This window comes from Ascaphus truei, chromosome 3 (assembly GCF_040206685.1).
Source record: "Ascaphus truei isolate aAscTru1 chromosome 3, aAscTru1.hap1, whole genome shotgun sequence".
NCBI classification, from domain to species: domain Eukaryota; kingdom Metazoa; phylum Chordata; class Amphibia; order Anura; family Ascaphidae; genus Ascaphus; species Ascaphus truei.
Genome location: NC_134485.1, coordinates 3,843,232 through 3,858,282, shown reverse-complemented (window position 1 = coordinate 3,858,282; position 15,051 = coordinate 3,843,232). Strand labels below are relative to the sequence as shown.

The 15,051-nt window shown below is 48.4% G+C and overlaps 1 protein-coding gene across 1 annotated transcript in view; it reads left to right on the top strand.

Moving 5' to 3' along the window:
- TMPRSS3 (transmembrane serine protease 3) overlaps nt 1-15,051 on the top strand; it is a 171,598-nt gene that overhangs the window by 21,936 nt on the left and 134,611 nt on the right. The window contains exons 3-5 of the mRNA XM_075593018.1: nt 2,817-2,930; nt 3,664-3,780; nt 14,911-15,034. Coding sequence (XP_075449133.1) covers nt 2,817-2,930; nt 3,664-3,780; nt 14,911-15,034 — 355 coding nt within the window. The remainder of the gene's footprint in view (nt 1-2,816; nt 2,931-3,663; nt 3,781-14,910; nt 15,035-15,051) is intronic.

The window sequence follows — 15,051 nt, the reverse complement described above, 5'->3', positions numbered from 1 at the left end:
CAGTATATAGCGTAGTCCAAAGTGTCTTTCCCTGGAAAATTTGAGTTCCACGAGATTGGGAGTAACTCACGGTCAGGAGGGACCAAGTTCTCAGAAGAGAACGTAGTGGGGGCGTATGGAACTTTCTGCCGATTTAGGTTCCAGGAGATTCCGGGCTGAGTCCCGGTCAGGGTAAAACTCTCACATAGGGTTCCCTGCACCTAGGAAAGTCTAGTTTTCAACCCCAGGCCCAAAGTAAGTGTGTCTTTTCGTCTGTATTTTGTGTTTCACTGTGTGCAAGTGAATTTATGCAGAATAAATTATAATTTATTTCATTACCTTTTTTTGCTCAATGAATGATCCCGGTAAAAAGGTGTAAAATATCCTGGTCTCCCGTGGCAGTGATATAATCATGTAGCCTGACACTGTTTTCCGGGCTGCGAGCACTTGCGGCTCCAGTGCGGTCCGATGTCCGAGGCCCATAATCTAGTAAGGATTAACGCGGTAGGGCCTGCTTCTGAATGGCAGCAGAGAGAGAGAGAGGCAGAGAGGCCGCAGGGAGAGAGTGAGGCAGAGAGGCCGCAGGGAGAGAGGCAGAGAGGCCGCAGGGAGAGAGAGAGGCAGAGAGGCCGCAGGGAGAGAGGCAGAGAGGCCGCAGGGAGAGAGAGAGGCAGAGAGGCCGCAGAGAGAGTCAGAGAGGCCGCAGGGAGAGAGTGAGGCAGAGAGGCCGCAGGGAGAGAGAGACAGAGAGGCCGCAGGGAGAGAGTGAGGCAGAGAGGCCGCAGGGAGAGAGAGAGGCAGAGAGGCCGCAGGGAGAGAGAGAGGCAGAGAGGCCGCAGGGAGAGAGGCAGAGAGGCCGCAGGGAGAGAGAGGCAGAGACACCCCAGGGAGAGAGAGAGGCAGAGAGGCAGCAGAGAGAGAGTCAGAGAGGCCGCAGGGAGAGAGGCAGAGAGAGAGTCAGAGAGGCCGCAGGGAGAGAGAGGCAGAGAGGCCGCAGGGAGAGAGGCAGAGAGGCCGCAGGGAGAGAGAGGCAGAGAGGCCGCAGGGAGAGAGGCAGAGAGGCCGCAGGGAGAGAGAGGCAGAGAGGCCGCAGGGAGAGAGAGGCAGAGAGGCCGCAGGGAGAGAGGCAGAGAGGCCGCAGGGAGAGAGGCAGAGAGAGAGTCAGGGAGAGAGAGAGAGAGGCAGCAGGGAGAGAGGCAGAGAGGCCGCAGGGAGAGAGGCAGAGAGAGAGTCAGGGAGAGAGAGAGAGGAAGGGAGAGAGTGAGGCAGAGAGGCTGCAGAGAGAGAGAGAGAGGCAGAGAGGCAGCAGAGAGAGTCAGAGAGGCCGCAGGGAGAGAGGCAGAGAGAGAGGCAGGGAGAGAGAGAGAGGAAGGGAGAGAGTGAGGCAGAGAGGCTGCAGGGGGAGAGAGAGCGAGGCAGAGTGAGCTGAGAAATGAGGCAGAGAGGCCGCAGGGAGAGAGAGAGAGGCAGAGAGGCTGCATGGAGAGAGAGGCAGAGAGAGAGGAAGGGAGAGAGTGAGGCAGAGAGGCTGCAGGGGGAGAGAGAGCGAGGCAGAGTGAGCTGAGAAATGAGGCAAAGAGGCCGCAGGGAGAGAGAGGCAGAGAGGCTGCATGGAGAGAGAGGCAGAGAGAGCAAAGAGAAGACGCAGAGAGAGCAGAGAGACGAGGCAGAGAGGCCGCAGGGAGAGAGCGGCAGAGAGAGCAGAGAGACCGCAGGGGCTGAGAGGCCACAGGGAGAGAGAGGCAGAGAGAAAGAGAGGCAGGGAGAAAGAGAGGCAGAAAGGCAGAGAGGCAGAGAGGCAGAAAGGCAGAGAGACGGAGCAGAGAGGCCGTTGGGAGAGAGAGGCAGGGAGAGAGAGCAGAGACAGGAAGCAGAGAGAGCAGAGAGACAGGAAGAGAGCAGAGAGACGTGGCAGAGAGAGCAGAGAGACCAAGCAGAGAGGCAGAGAGACGAGGCAGAGAGGCCACAGGGAGAGAGAGGCAGAGAGGCCACAGGGAGAGAGAGGCAGAGAGGCCACAGGGAGAGAGAGGCAGGGAGAGCAGAGAGACGAAGCAGAGAGAGCAGAGAGACAGGGAGAGAGCAGAGAGACGTGGCAGAGAGAGAGCAGAGAGACCAAGCAGAGAGACCAAGCAGAGAGGCAGAGAGAGCAAGCAGAGAGACCAAGCAGAGAGGCAGAGAGAGCAAGCAGAGAGGCAGAGAGACGAGGCAGAGAGGCCACAGGGAGAGAGAGGCAGAGAGGCCACAGGGAGAGAGAGGCAGAGAGGCCACAGGGAGAGAGAGGCAGAGAGAGCAGAGAGACGAAGCAGAGAGAGCAGAGAGACAGGGAGAGAGAGCAGAGAGAGCAGAGAGAGCAGAGAGGAAGCAGAGAAGCAGGTTAGTTTTCTTTAGTTAAAATCCCACATAATTCATACCAGTACCAGTACCGCATTTATTGTTTTACCGCTACTACTTACTGGTCTGTACCGGCTACTATTACCCCTGCTCTCAACCCTACAGGAAAATGCGGTTGTACTGCTTTCTGTGGGGATTATTACCCATACTCAACCGGAGAACACGCCAGCAACTCCTATTAGTGACCCGTCCGGGACGTTACCAAGGAGTCCAACAAATGGGGAAACAGCCCCATGTAATGAGCTGCAAACTTATCATGTGACAGACATTATTCTGCCAAATAACCTCAAACGGATTTAAAAAAACAGCTGAAAGGGGCAAGTAGAGGCATTGTGGGGCATATTACAATAAGCCCGGGGTTCCGTGGGAAACGTCCAGGTATTAACGATGCCGGCTGGTATCAGTGCGAATGTCAGTGTGACCCTGTTACTCCTCTCTCCTTTCAGAACACCGAGAACATGAGACCTCAAAGTGCCAGCCTCTTATCCCCGTGAAGTACTTCATCTCCATCCTGCTCCTCGGACTGGTCATTATCCTGGCCATTGCTACGGCTCTGATTGGTGAGTACTATTCATTATTCAGTGGACTTCCAATTAACTTGTCAAGTATTCAATGTTTTACAGGCCTCCTGAAACTGATAAAAAAAATAGCATCTGCTGGTGTTTTTCTTCCCACTAACCCGAACGAGCTGCCCCTTTTCACCTTGTTCGGGTCTCTGCAATTAATTGTCTGTGACTTGATAGCTTGTTTGTCAGTGTGTTAATTGCTTGATTGGACAGGAAGCGTGCTTAATATTGGATAACTTTCACCTACTCCTCTATATAGGATATATCCACCCTCTGATAGCTGCCATTCTTTTCCCCTTGCTTGATGTAACCATTTATTTATCTTCTGTGTGTCTCTTTATACGCAAATAACTGCAATATAAGCACCATTTTATTTACACTACTGTATATATGGAGCACCATTATATTTACTATATATATATATATATATATATATATATATATATATATATATATAAAATGCACACTGCATGATATATTTAGGGATTTGCATATAAATATCTGCCTGTCATAATGATCACAGACTGCAGGAGAGAGTGGTTTAAAGTGAGTTTTGAATGAATTTGGGGACCACCTGAGGGATGGAGCAACTACCTATATCCATGCAGAGTATAAGACCCTCCTGACTTTTTCTTTAATTGGAGGGGCGTGGGTTTTTTTAATGATGATTTAACAGTATATAAGAAAATTCAATCTAAAATTGTTGCATACTTTATTTTTTCCCTAGTGCACTACACCTGCCCGGGAAAAATACACTGCCAATCATCCTCAAAATGTATCACACAAGCGGAAAGGTGTGATGGAGTACGTGACTGTCCAGAGGGAGATGATGAATATAGATGTGGTAATGCTCCTTTTTGTGTATCCAGCTCGGCCCCCGTTAACATATCTGATGAAAAAAGTAACAGTATGGGACAAAGATACCATGATGCACGTATCTGTAACTTAGCACAGGACCATCGGGAAATTGTAGTCCTAAAATGCACATTAGAGTGATGAAACGCCCTAATGCAATTAATGTATTTATAATATGTTTTACCAGGAAGTAATGCATTGAGAGTTACCTCTCGTTTTCAATAGTCTTTGCGTAAAATTAACATCGACTCTTTACGTAACTAAGCTTACAATTATTTGATGTAACTGAGAAATACAACGATTCTTTGGTCAGAGTTTGATTTACCATGAAAATGGTGAATTAGGCAAAATGAACCCATGAAGTCTAGACAGAACAACACATATGCCTCCAGCACTCCTGTGCATCGCTAATGAACATCAGTCAGTGAAGTGAACGGTGCAGCAGGGGAAGAGAAAAGACACACACAAAAAGAGAAACTGGTGTACAACAGACCCAAAAAGGGGTCCAGTGGTCCAGTAACAAGTCCCCTACGTAATAGCACTCAATATCACTATAATGTCTAATCGGTATGGTGCAACCAAAAGAAGCACGGCGCTAAGAACATCCAATGTAAGTAATGACATGATGTAAATATGTTAAAACCAATTTTAATAGTAATATAAAATAAAAAAAAATAGGGTGTTAAAAACTCCCCGATGCACAAAAGGCTACGACAGTGAAGTGAAGGCCAAGGAAAGATGAACAGCCCGGACTTACATTGTATTTCTCTTTGTGCCTTTGTACCACTCATATCAGAGGAATGTACAGAAAATACTCATCTAAACATCTAAAGATTCTTCTATGTAGAAAAAAGCTCAAAAAGTCTGGATGCTGACATAGTAATTAGAGTACATTATTCCAAACAAGCTGTGAAAAGAAGCCACTCCAGGCTGGAGTTGGGCACAATATGCCCAAGCGGCTGAATAAGCCAGTAGGAGTGAGGGGGTCTGCGGTGGAGGGTGGGAAGGGTGGGATTCACGGGGAAGAGTGAGGGCTTTTCCACCAGGAGTGTAGCATAGGTGCGAGGTGTGGGTGCCGGCACAGCATTGCAGCACTTACTAGATGCGTGCCCCTTATTGATGTAGGAAGGGGTTTGATTGCTACAGGAGCAGGAACGCCAGGAGAATGGCCGGTGCTGGCTGGGACTAGAGATGTCTTCAGAAGTGCTCTGTAATTAGTTTTTTGCTAAATGTTCTGCACATTTTGCGCTTTTTGTGAAATGTTCTTAGAAAGTTCAGTGCTGGGAAATTAGAGAAACTTTTGTTCACCGGAAATGTTGCCAATTGCACCAAAATTTCACCATGAAATGTAAAGGGCCAAGTGACTTTGAATGCTTTTTAGGGGAAGCTGACCTATTTAAGTAAAAAAAAAAAAAGGGGCAAATTTCACCTGGTTTGCACATTTCTGTGAAGTTTCATACACCTGTAGCCTGGTATCCCCCGGGGCTACTAATCTGCCCTGCCTAACATGTAAGCCCTTGTACCAGCTCTGGCAGTGTTAGGGTTAAATCCAGTCTCCTTGCTGCAGCAATAAACAACTCCCTTGAGTGACAGGAGGGGGGCCTAAGGCCTGGGTACTGCCCTATCAGGGGCTCAGACCTAGGAACCTCCCCTAGATACAAAAGGGGCTGCAGCTTAAATTTAGTTCTGTCTGTGCAGTGTGTTGGACGTGTGGAGCCAGGACTCTGGTTCCCCTTCCTACCCCTCCCTCAGGGGAGTGGGATCTTCTACCCCACATTCCACCGGGGAGTCAGGGATAGACCTTTGCGGCTAAAAGCCCTGGGGTTTAAGCCCAGGGACCAAAGGAAAGAGTTTGCTGATATGTATGCTGTGTACTGCTGCACTGCTGCACTGCTGCAATAAAGAACTGTTCCTGTTTTTTACTCCTGCCTGAGGCTGCAGTTTCTTCAGGGAGGGAGTGAGTGTTTTCCAAAGGGGGCTGCACCTATCCCTATAGGCCCTGTGAGAATGGAGGTGCTGCAACACCAAGGAAAGATCTGCTAAGGTGCCTAAAAGCCTGTCCTGACTATCCCCACTACCACCGGTGGATGCTCATAGCCTCCTGTGAGCCAGATGGGTAGCACCATCACCAGGTAACTGCAGGAAATCTCCCTTACGTTTGGGGAAGATGGGTTACATTTGGAGGCGCTGCTGAGATGTATCATCATCAGGACAGGCTTTTGCAGTGAGAGGAGTTTGTCTCCTATTATGGTATAATCAGAGGGCCCATGGGTGTAGTGTCTAGAGGGGTCTCTATGGGACCTTAGGGGCCAGATCCCCCTGCTAATGGAGCTATGACATGGACCCCTCCACCTAATCTACGATCTCCTAAGGTGTAGTGTCCAAGGGGACTCTTGCCCAGAAAGGGAACTCCTTCCCCGCCAGTGGAACTGCAGCCTGTGCTGGTCAATGTTATTAAGCTACGCCCTGATGTACGGTCCCGGGGGGATTTAATGTCCAACATAAGTACTGTATGTGCGGGTAGTGTCCGAGGAGGAGCTCTTGACCTTCAGGAAGCCAGGACCTCTGTTTGAGGAGCTGCAGCAATACTATAGTGGTCCCCAGCACAGGGAGCCGCCGCGTGCACTATCTGAACTATATGCTATAATCCACGTGTGGTAGTGTCTCAAAGAGAGCTACAGCGCGTGAAAGAGCGGTTCCCGCCAAACCTGGGAGGACCGCGTGGTGAGGTTTGCGGAGTTGCAAGCTTTCTTTTGCAAGATTGTGCAGGGCTTGGCGCGCAGCCGCACCCTGAAATGTGCTTTGTTCGGCTTTAAAGTGGAAGCCGCGCCCATCTATAATGTGCCTGTACTCCTGGATCCACCAGGGGGAGGGGGCAAGTGATCATGGTGTCACCACTAGGGGCGTAGCCGGACGTGAGCTACCGCGCCCTCAGTTGCAAGTGGTGAGGCCAAGGAGCAGGAGCTAGTTACAACTGTTCCTGTTTTACATCCCTATTATGGCGGAGTGTGTGACCTCCCGATATACACTGCCAGGAGGCTTCCTGTTAGTGAGAATAAATGGGGCAAGCTTTCTACAATGTATTTGCCCCAGCTGCGATTGTCCAGGTGGAGACGTGAGCCTAGAGTCAATATGTAAAAGATGCGGGACTCCCCACCTTAAGTCCAAGGTGTTGCTACCACCCTTGCTGGGCCAGATTGAGGATGCGGCCTATCTGCAGAAGTGTGCGGACTGGACCGCAGAATCAGGAGCAGACGCTCCAAGGGAACCGTGTGTTCCTATTCAAGACCCTACAAGAGACTTACCTCATAAGATGACCGCCCGGGAGTGTAACGAGTGCTCACCACAAACTAGACAGGACCGCAGGGCTGAGGTGGGGGGTTGATAGCCACCTACAGTATCTACAACCGTGCAATCTCGTCCAGTGTGCAGAGTGGTAGTTGTGTAGCCGGGTCAGGATAGGAGAGGACAGATTGGTTGTAATACTCGCTATGGTCTAGGATAGCAGAAATCGGATAGTAGTTGCGCGGTGCCGGGGTTTAGGAGTATAGAAGGTAGAATCGTCATTATCCATAGCCGTGGTCAAGGGGTCAGAGAAGGCAGGAGTCCGGGTACAAGCTGAGGTAAAAAATACAAGAAGCATAACAAGGCAAAGTCAGGGCAGCAGGATACTGGAGGCAAGCACAAGTACATAAACAGAGTTTATGCTCTGCCAGTTTACAGCAGGGCTGGCTGAGTATTTAAAGGATTGGCAGCCAATGGTAGGAGAGCACAAAGCTGCAGAGTAATGAATGAGAACCGCCCCTAGAAATATTCAGTCCACTGATTGAGTTAACCCCTCGTGTGCCCATGGTAGCACGGCGCATGCGTGTGGTGCACCTCACCCGTGATGTCACGAGGGCGGAGCCTGAGCGAGATCCGTGCAGTGTCCCCCAGCCTGGTAGAACGGCGCGTCACCAGCTTCGTCACGTTACGTGTGATGGGTCGGGGCCTAAGCACGGGATGTGTTGTGTCCCCCAGCCTGGTAGCACAGCGCGCATCACCCATCCCATCATGGGGTGCATCACGATGGGTAATGCTCACAGGGAGGAGGCTGAGGCACTTCTGCTGGTGGTGCAGGAGCGGGGCTTCTGCCTGCAAGATGCCAACAGCAATACCAAGGTGTCCCAGTCATCTTCCCCAGGAGGCGTGTCCAACACTGCCGTGGAACCAGGCGAGACGGAGGGCCCCATAACGATGTTCCGGACAGAGTGTCATTGCCTTATTGCCGGATAGGTAATCCTCATCAGCCAGATTGAGCGGGAGCAACGTCCAGGATCCGCAACGTCATTGGAGATAACCATGCCTGAGCTGAGGACTTCCAGAGGATCAGACCGTTTTCGTGAGGTAATGGAGGTGCCTGTACCCGGACGGGAGACCCACGCGGATTCAGCGACACAGCGGAGTGGTGAGGATACTCTTGATTTCCAGGCTCCAGAGAAGTTTACAGTTCCACGGATCAGTGAAAATGCGGAGGCTTAGCTGATGCCGGCAGGGGGATCCATCTTAGAGGTACCGGCCAGTACTTCTTTCAGCACTACCGATGTCAACACCCTTCCGGTGCAACCAGATGTCGTCATCATGGAGGTGACCGCCAGAGCGTAGGAGGACATTTAGACGCCCACTCCGGTGAGTAAGGCCCCGACTGACATATTTTTACAGCGGCACCACGACCGAGCCAAGGGCTGAGAATGTAAGACCCCTATGTACCCTATCAAATATAAAGTGCTGGCAGTAACAGGCCATGGTAGACCTAACGGGACTGATGTACCCAGAGACCTTGCGGAGCCTAAGGCCTCCCTAGACATTGCACCAGACTCAACAGGTGTAACCAAATCTTCCCAGGACTGGAGAATCTGGGCTGGGTTTGATGATGATTCTTCAGGGGGAGGGATGGCTGAGTATATGGCTTTCTCCAGAGAGGGGTCATCTCGATCAGAAAGACCAGGAACACCCTCTACGGCAGTTTCAATGTCAGACATGTCTGTAGCAAATGTGGGGAAGGTATTACAGTGGTGAGACCCCATGTTACAAGGGTATGTTCCCCATATGAACCAGACCCGGTTCCTACTGTTCACTATGGATAATGTGGATTATTGGTGGAGGAAGGGGAGTTCACTGAGGAGGAGACGGCAGAGGCTCTTAGAGAAAGGGATAGGGACATTAGGCTAGGGCTAATATCACCCGCAGGTCTAAAAATAATATAACAGGAAAAGATCTCTCTTGAGCCATTATTTTGGTTATTACCTGGCCATGCCAGTGGCTGAAAATAAACTAAGATCAGCCGGGCTGAAAGAATAATAGTCGTTGGGGGTTGATTACCCTTATGTCCCTGAACCTTTAATGCGGGAAGCATTGGACATTGTGTTCGGACAGACCCACTGTGGTCATTCTCCCTCCAGCAGAGGTAAATGAGAATTTTACCAGGTACTGTTAGGACCTGCAAATATGTCATGCCTTGACACGGTTTGCAGGCTTATAACGCTTTGGCCAAAGGGTTTAACTAAATAACCCTTACTCATGAGAATATCAGCATTGAAGTATTGTACTAATATAATGTTTGTCACATTGGATGTAGCATTGGGCATTTCTGTCTTATATTGTATTCTTTTGGCCACGCTCAATAGCTTTGAGTTTCACATGGACGAAACAGACTTTGCAAAACCCTTAAGCGGATTTCATATAAGATTTGCTGGAGGATTTGATAACCTCTGGACAGAACAGATCTGATGGTGAATTAGGATCTGCCCACATTTTATTAGTGCCCAACCCCGACTTTGGATTCAGTTAAAAAATCGGATTTTGACAGGTTCACCCAACTCTAATAAGGTGCCGGTGCAGGTAATGGGCATAGGTTCATGCAGGGACCGAGTAAGAGGCCATTATCATGGGGAAAGACGCTGCTTTAGGCTGCTTCTACAAGATGAAGACCAGCGGAGACAGAATCCCACAAAACAAACATGGTACAGATATAGGGCCATATTAACTAAGAAGTTATACTCCATAAGACACTTTCCATGCTGGAAGACACCTTATAGCCTATTCAAGTGATTGAGCCATATTTACTAAACCATGCTGGGCGGTGTCCTGTCGAGTGGCACAACTTTGTAAATATGGCCCAGTGTATCACGGTGTTTCTGTGACAGAGTTACATATACAAGAACACAGACATTTCTAGAGATCTAGCGATTAGTATCTCTCTGCATTTCCAACAGTGCTGCATTAAACACTGCAACGCCTAAAGCTAGCACATGTTGGATCTCCTCAGTGAGCTTGCCATAATGTATCTGTCACAGGAGACCAGGACTCTTTCACAGGATCAAGCACCAGTCAGGACACAGAGAACAAATAAACAGGTCTTTATTTCAGTCGAAGCCAACAGACACAGCACAGAGTCACCTAACAGAGCTATACTCACTCCACACAGGGAATACAGAGGGAGTCCTAGGAGCCGGCGCCACCGAAATGGCTTACCCAGCACAGCTCCCACTCCTGTGGGGGATCGGGAACTCCAGGCAGTGCTGGATGCAAGGTACAGGCAGGCAAGTTTAAATCGCTTGCTTCAGAAAGGCATGCAGCCTTGTCTTGGGTGTCTCTGGTATAACCCCAGAGAATACAATTTAGTCCATCACCACACTAGTCCAGGAATAATCTGTGGAACGGAGATCGGCCGCCCCTTTTATAGATTCCAGTCTCCATGTCATGGTTGTGCTCACCACAAACCGGGGCCAGACCGCGTGGCTGAGGCTGGGTTATGAAATCACCGACCTTAGACCGCGCAGACTGGTCCGGAGTGCGAAGTTCATAGTCAAACAGGCCGGGTTCAGGACTGGAGAGAACAGCGAAGTCGTGGGACGAGCCAGAGTCGGGGTATGAGATATCCGGATAGTCATAGTCCAAGCAGGGAGTCGGCAACAGGAAATCAAGCTGGTCTTTCTGCTTCAGCGTAATCGCTGCAGGTCGGGAACGAGGTTTGTGCGAGTGGCGTCCACGGCCCATGGCGCCGGTCTAGGAGAGGGAAGGCTGACCGGAGTGGGCACACCACCAAGCAGCACTGGTAGCCCCGTGCTTCAGCGCAAAAGTACATGCAGGCCTCTGCGAAGGAAGAGAGGAACAGCAGGCCTCCGGGAACCAGGAACTCAGACCTCAGCATAGCAGCAGCAGGCCTGGAGGAAACTGGAATGAGTGCAATGAACTAGAACAATAACAACAGAGGTCAGTAACGAGAGATAACATGCCAGGAGGCTCGTGGCAAAACACAGGTAACATCCAAGAAGGATTATGCTCGGCAGAGAAGCATTGTGGGAATGCAGTATTTAAAGGTCAGTGAACCAATAGCAGAAGGGGCGTGTGACAGCATTGCTCTAATGACTGAGCCCAGGCTGGGACTGCAGTCATATCTTGCACAGCTGCTGTAGATACTAGGGGGAGTGTTCCAGGACTGCACAGGTCTGCAAGGCAAGGTAAGCAGTAAACTGAGGTGTGGATTCCTTACACTCCATAAGAAATCATGGAGAAAAGATGGCACCAATCACAGTGTGGACGCTGCGTGTGGGACCAATCACAGCACAAATGCTATGTGGGCCAATCACAGTGTGAGCTACATAGGCCAATCAGGGCTATGGGAAATTAAAACTAACCCCTGAGACCTGAGTCACTTGATTCTCACCCTAAAACTTTAGGGTCCAGTTTCAACTGGATACCTCTTATGGAGATGGATGACTCAAAGTCTGACCCGAACAATGGCCCTGCCCTCAGAGAAAATAAAGGGTTACATATATACATTCACATTGTATATTTGGCCAGATGAGCCCCACTAGGATGTGTATATACAGAGGAACCCTGTATATTTACCCAGACGATAGGGCAATGGCTTCCCCTTAATTATAAGAGTTACATTGCCCATATCTGCACAGGATCAAGCAAAAACCACCAAGAGAACTAGCGCTATCATTGTATGCTGCTTTATAAATACTCTATGGCAGTGTTTCCCAACTCCAGTCCTCAGGGAACAGGTCAGGTCTTAAGGATATCCCCGCTCCAGCACAGGTGGGTCAGTCAGAATGACTGGGCCGCTGATTGACCCACATGTGCTGGAGCAGGGATATCCTTAAGACCTGACCTGTTCCCTGAGGTCTGGAGTTGGGAAACACTGCTCTATGAGATAAACATTGGTGCGCACAGGAGTTGTTACTCACTACCAGTACTTTTTAAAATTAATTTCCGTAGAATCTCAACTTTTTTTAACTTTTCAGTTTGATTCTGCTGCAGGCATATGCTCCTCTCCATTAAGCATGGTAATATATTTAAATAAAATCTTATCGCCTTTACAAAGTTCCATCATGGGACCAAAATGTTGGAATATTGAGCAATAACACACCCTCCTGTTAGCAGCCCTGGGGTCCATACCCTGTCTGAACATTTGATACGTATCGCTTGGTCAGTGGTAGCGAGCTTTTTGTTTGCACCGAACATGTCTATTTTTGCTCTTTGTGTGCATATTTTTTTTTTATTACCTATTTTTTTTATAGACATATATGTGTTATATACTACATGCTATGCTCAGTTAACTCTCTCCTGTACACAAGTGTAACTCAGAGTCTCATTTATACTGTATATACTGTTAGGTCCGGAAATAATTGGACACTGTAACAATTTTCATAATTTGGCTCTGTACGCCACCACAATGGATTTGAAATGAAACAACCGAGATGCAACAGAAGTGCAGACTTTCAGCTTTTATTCAAGGGGTTGAACAAAAATATCGTATGAAACGTTTAGGAATTGCAACCATTTTCATACACAGTCCCCTTATTCCAGGGGCTCAAATGTAATTGGACAAATGAACACAATCATAATTAAAATGTTCATTTTTATTACTTTGTCGAGAATCCTTTGCAGGCAATGACTGCTTGAAGTCTGGAACGCATGGACATCACCAAACGCTGGGTTTCCTCCTTTGTGAGGCTTTGCCAGGCCTTTACTGCAGCTGTCTTCAGTTGTTGTTTGTTCGTGGGTCTTTCTGCCTAAAGTTTTGTCTTCAGCAAGTGAAATGCATGCTCGATCGGCTTGAGATGAGGTGATTGTCTCGGCCATTGCAGAATATTCCACTTATTTGCCTTAAAAATCTCCTGGGTTGCTTTCGCAGTATGTTTTGGGTCATTGTCCAATCAACTTTGCTGAATTTGTCTGAATCTGAGCAGACAATATATCCCTATACACTTCAGAATTCATCCGGAGGCTTCTGTCTTCTGTCACATCATCAATAAACACTAATGACCCAGTGCCATTGGAAGCCATGCATGCCCATGCCATCACACTGCCTCCACCGTGTTTTACAGATGATGTAGTTTGCTTCGGATCATGAGCTGTTCCAAGCCTTCTCCATACTTTTTTATTCCCATCATTCTGGTACAGGTTGATCTTAGTTTCATCTGTCCAAAGAATGCTGTTCCAGAACTGGGATGGCTTTTTTTAGATATTGTTTGGCAAAGTCTAATCTGGCCTTTCTATTCTTGAGGCTTTTGAATGGTTTACACCTTGTGGTCAACCATCTGCATTTGCTTTCGTGAAGTCTTCTCTTTATGGTAGATTTGGATAATGATATGCCTACCTGCTGGAGAGTGTTCTTCACTTGCCTGGATGTTGTGAAGGGGTTTTTCTTTACCATGGAAAGGATCCTATGATTATCCACCACTGTTGTCTTCCATGGACGTCCAGGCCTTTTTGTGTTGCAGAGCTCACCAGTGCGTTCTTTTTTTTCTCAGAATGTACCAAACTGGTGATTTGGCCACTCCTAATGTTCCTGCTATCTCTCTGATGGATTTTCTTTCTTTTTGCAGCCTAAAGATGCCCTGTTTCATTTGCATTGAGAGCTCCTTTGACTGCATGTTGTGGGTTCACAGCAACAACTTCCAAATGCGAATGTCACACCTGGAATCAACCCCAGACCTTTTTGAAGTGAAACTTCTTTAGTGGCACCTCTGATGGGATAAAACTGGATAGATGGGGGGTGAAATGTGAAACGGAAGTGACGTCACGTAATGGACGCCGCTCCACTCACACGCCCCCTGTCACATGTGGCGGCGGCGGCCGCTCCTAATCGCCACCGCACCCCTCAAGACGGGAGAGAATGAGGGCCTGAGTCAGAGTTTTAGCAGTCGAGCAACAGAGGAAAGGGCGTATCTTTGTTATATTGCAGAGGAAAAAGCAACAAGTTTTAGAAATGTTTTGAATGTGAGGGGCGAATGTGAGAGAGGAGTCGAGTGTGACCCCTAGGCAGCGTGCTTGGGCTACTGGGTGGATGATCGTAGTTCCAACAGTAATGTGGAAGGAGGTAGTAGGGCCAGGTTTGGGAGGTAGTATGAGGAGCTCTGTTTTAGCCATGTTGAGTTTAAGGCGACGGAGGGCCATCCAGGATGATATAGCAGAGAGACATTCAGAAACTTTGGTCTGTATAGCAGGTGTAAGGTCAGGTGTTGAAAAGTATATTTGTGTGTCGTCAGCATAGAGGTGATATTTAAACCCAAAAGATGTTATTAGGTCACCTAGAGAGAGTGTGTACAGAGAAAAGAGAAGAGGTCCTAGGACAGAGCCCTGGGGTACCCCCACAGAGAGATCAATAGAGGAGGAGGAGGTGTTAGCAGAAGAGACACTGAAAGTACGATTGGAGAGGTAGGATGAGATCTTGGATAGAGCTTTGTTCCGAATACCAAGAGTATGGAGAATGTGAAGGAGAAGAGGGTGGTCCACGGTGTCAAATGCTGCAGAGAGGTCGATATTAAAGAGATGTAATTCCTAAACCCTTCCTTCAATTTGGATGTGAATACCCTCAAATTAAAGCTGATAGACTGCACTTTAAGCCCATATTCATTATTTAACTGTAACTTGAATTTATTTTGGTACACAGCCGAAATAACAAAACTTGTATCAGTGTCCAATTATTTCCGGACCTAACTGTAAATTGCTTCAAGCAAAGTTTCAATTCCAAAGCAGTTTAAATTGCATGATCGCATATTTTTAATTGTGTTGATTGTCAAAAAATATTAACAGCTAATAACCTGGTTATGTAATGTTTCAGTGAGACTAAGTGGAAGGAACTCGGTGCTTCAAGCGTATACAGCTGGCTCTTGGAGAACCGTCTGCTCAGAGGATTGGAAAGCCTTGTATGGGAATATGACATGTAAGCAATTGGGTTTTTCAAGGTAATAAGGAAATGCTG